The sequence below is a fragment of the Microtus ochrogaster genome, chromosome 8 (genome assembly GCF_000317375.1).
Source record: "Microtus ochrogaster isolate Prairie Vole_2 chromosome 8, MicOch1.0, whole genome shotgun sequence".
NCBI classification, from domain to species: domain Eukaryota; kingdom Metazoa; phylum Chordata; class Mammalia; order Rodentia; family Cricetidae; genus Microtus; species Microtus ochrogaster.
Window position 1 is genome coordinate 84251555 of NC_022015.1, and position 3789 is coordinate 84255343.

The following is a 3789-nucleotide window of genomic DNA, read 5'->3' on the forward strand; positions in this document are numbered from 1 at the left end:
TTGCCCTCTGCAGGTACACACTGGTGCATTGCCCTCTGCAGGTACACACTGGCGCATTGCCCTCTGCAGGTACACACTGGCCCATGGCCCTCCGCAGGTACAGGTCAGATGCCCAGTTACGCTCCTACGTACCATGGCAGAGACCATTCCCTTGGCAGATGCCACATCTGGCTTTTGTTGTCATTGTCGTTGGTTTTGCTTTTGCTAAGCTGAGGGGAAAATGGTATTGTTTTCCTAAGGCCAAATGTCCTGCCCCTAAAGAACCATGTGTTTTTCCTTCTTTGATCTTCATTCATGTCTTTGGCCAGTTTTCTGCTAGATTATTTTTCTTTTACACATGGAGGAAACCAACCCTTGCCTCCATGAGCCCTAAATTCCCTTTGTTTCCTCCTTACCTTTGACCGTGTGAACGTGTGTTTGTTTTACCATGACGCTCTTTCCAAGCACTCAGATCCAGCAGAATTTATGTGTAAGAGTCAAGACTGGATTTTAGTTCCTCGCAAACCAGGGACTCTCCCAGGAGTTCTGGAGTGTCCCTGGGTAAGATGCTCGGCTCTGAAGCTTGAGTTCATGGCCGTACGCCTTTCCAGTTGTCACAGTGTCATGTGCTGAGCAGACAGACTTCCCCAGCTTCAGACGGTGTTTTTGACTTCTTGCTGTGTTCCAGGGAACTGCGGTAGGCGGCCTTCTGCTCGAGTTGCCCTGCTTCTCTGACTTGCATGCAGTGCTCACTCCCCGTGTGCTCACCCCAGACTTAATGTCTTTCTGCTTCAGGCTAACAACAGCTCCCTGTCTGTGGGAGGTCCAGCGAGGCCAACCAAGGCCATTAGCTCATTATCTTCCGAGCTCTAGGCCTGCTAAGGGATAGTTCCGAGACTAGTTACTTGAGAAGGTGGCCCTTCTGGGGTTTGGTGAGCCCAGGATTAGGAGCTGGTTGGTCCCATGTTCATCCCTCCAGATGGTCAGAGCCCCGGCTCCAGTCCTGTGAGGCACCTGTCGGGTTTTCTCTTGTGGTCTCCCCAGTCAGGAAGCAGACTCTGTTCTCCAGCTCGGTCACTCCCTCACTGCAGAGAACCTCCAGCTCTCCTATTGCATGTCCCCGTTTTAGGAGCCGATTGTCCCCCTCTCACCCTCTGGTCTAGAGGCTTGGCAGGGTTTGGTGACTGTGGTTAGGTTCGGCAGTGGCCCCTATGGAAGATTTGGCAGGATTTGAAAGCATTTTCCTGCCAGCCTGTGCCTGCTCCTAAGGAGGCAAGTGGTGTGACGGAGCCTTAGAAAAGTCATGAAGCCGGGCGGTGGTGGTGCACACCTTTAATCCCAGCACTCGGGAGGCAGAGGCAGGCGGATCTCTGTGAGTTCGAGACCAGCCTGTTCTACAAGAGCTAGTTCCAGGACAGGCTCCAAAAACCACAGAGAAACCCTGTCTCGAAGAACCAAAAAGAAAAAAAAAAGTCATGATACCGGGGATTAATGGCCCAGGCTTCCTTTCCCCGCTAGTCCAAGTAAGCCTCGCTTGCATAGCATCATCTGTATATTTTACTGTTGCCTTCGGTCATGTGGGCATTGACTGGGCCCGGCGGATGAAATGAAATAATGCATGCACATTTGCACACAGCAGCACCCATGCCAGGAAGATGCAAGCAGAGCCTCGCCTGAAGCTGCTGGCAGCTCAGCCGGGATAGCTGCCAGATGGGGAGCTGCCTTTAGGGGTGAGGTCGCTGAGATGATTGGCTGTCACGTCAGAGCACAGGCGGATCTGACTGTGTCCTTCCAGGTTCTCCAGCTGGCCTATGTCTCAAGGGAGGCTGTCCAGAGCTCCGCACAGGGTCTGTTGAGCAGCCAGGAGACACAGGATTTGACGGAAATCTCTGGGCCCTCTGGCCCTGTCTCCTCCTACAGGTCAGGGTGGGAGCCTTGCAGTTTGGTTCCACTCCTCATCTGGAATTCCCCTTGGACTCCTTTTCTACCCGACAGGAAGTGAAGGCAAACATCAAGGGAATCGCTTTCAAGTAAGTATAATGGACTAGTGCCATGATGGCTCTAAAGCTAGCTGCCTGCTTCTCTCTCTTCTCTGTCCCCCCTCCTTCTGTTCCCCCTCCCTCTTTTTGAAACAGGGTCTCGCTGTGTAGTCTAGGCTAGACTAGAACTCTTCCCTGAACTCACAGAGACCTGCCTGCCTCTGCCTCCCTGAGGGCTAGGATTTAAGACATGTGACCCCACACCTGGTAAAGCTGCCCTTGAAGCTGCTGCCCTGAAGGGTCTGGTACTGCTCTCCTCCCGGCCCAGCTGTGCATTCTGGATCATTCTCAAGGTGGCCCCCATTAATATAAGATGACATCCAGGCGGGAACTTAGAACCCTAGTTAAAAAAATTTTCTATTATATGTAGTTGAGAATTACTAGAAGAGAGGGTTAATGAAGGTCCTGTCAGGTGAACCTGGGAGGTTATGGGAAGAACACGAGGTGTCAGCCTCAGTTATCTCTGGAGACCTCTCAGCTGGGAAGGTTACCCGCACTTCTCCAAGCCTCACTTTTTACAAAGTTCTGAGGAGGAAGTTCCCTTCTATTATTCAGGGTACTTTAAGATTGTGGAGAACCGTTCCTGTGTTCATCTGCATGCACAGTGCATGAATGCATGCACGTGCTCATCTGCATACACAGTACATGAATGTATGCATTGCTCTTCTGCATGCACAGTACATGAATGCATGCATTTGCTCATCAATGCATAAATGTATGCATGTGCTTATCTGCATACAGATATATTCTGTATTTATTATATACGTATGTATGTACATAAGCTCCATGTAATTGTGCTTTGTATACATGCATACACATGTATATTTAGGAACATACACATCATACATATTGTTTCCACCAACCCTCAGGGAAGAAGTAGTTTAATTACCCAACTCTGAGCTCTGGGTCTGCCCTGGTCTCCACTGTCCTAGTGCCCAGTGACATCCTGCCCGAGCTCTCTTGTCCCAGCCATCCATAGTCATCAATTTCAGTTATGAAGACTCTGAGCCCTGAGGTTCCTTTCCAGTCAAAGGCCTCTGTGAGATAACCCATATTCTTCAGCACCTGAGGCCCCACATAGGGCACAGCAAGATCTTGGTGGATTCTGCAGTCCCCAGGGTCTCCTAGGAACTGTCCATGACTTTATCCCAGACTCTTATCCAGCCCTTTGTAGTTAGAAGTTTCTGTTCCACCCAGCCCTGCAGCCATTCAGTTTCAAAGAAATACACAGAGGCTTTTATTATAAACTGTTTGACCTATTGGCTCAGGCTTATTACTAACTAGCTCTTAAATTTAAATTAACCCATAATTCTTATTTATGTTTAGCCCTGTGGTTTGGCACCTTTTCTCAGTGCAGAATTCTCATCTTGCTTTTTCTGCTTCTGGAAGACTCCATCTCTGCCTTTCCTCTTCCCAGAATTCTTAGTTTTGTCGCCCCACCTATACTTCCTGGCCAGCCAGTGTTTTATTAAACCAATATGAGTGACAAATCTTTACAGTATACAAAAGCATTATCCTACAGAAGCCCTTTTCTCTGCCCTGGGTCCCCCAAGCAGGAGGAGAGGCAAGCCTCTAAAAAAAGGACAAATATAAAAGGCTCCCCAGTGCTTTGAAGAGCTCCTGTGGGACACTGTGCCCCTGGGGCTCCCAGGAGCTGAGTACCTGTGGGACACTGTACAGAAACTCATATGCAACATTCTTCACAGTGGTACTATCTATATAACTGCACAGAAACTCATATGCTCTGTTCTTCACGGTGGTACTATCTATA

General features: G+C 49.4%; 1 protein-coding gene across 1 annotated transcript in view; it reads left to right on the forward strand.

The window, feature by feature from the left end:
* The window catches only part of Vwa2 (von Willebrand factor A domain containing 2), a 36580-nt gene that overhangs the window by 18206 nt on the left and 14585 nt on the right, over positions 1-3789 (forward strand). The window contains exon 5 of the mRNA XM_026781501.1: positions 1900-2009. Coding sequence (XP_026637302.1) covers positions 1900-2009 — 110 coding nt within the window. The remainder of the gene's footprint in view (positions 1-1899; positions 2010-3789) is intronic.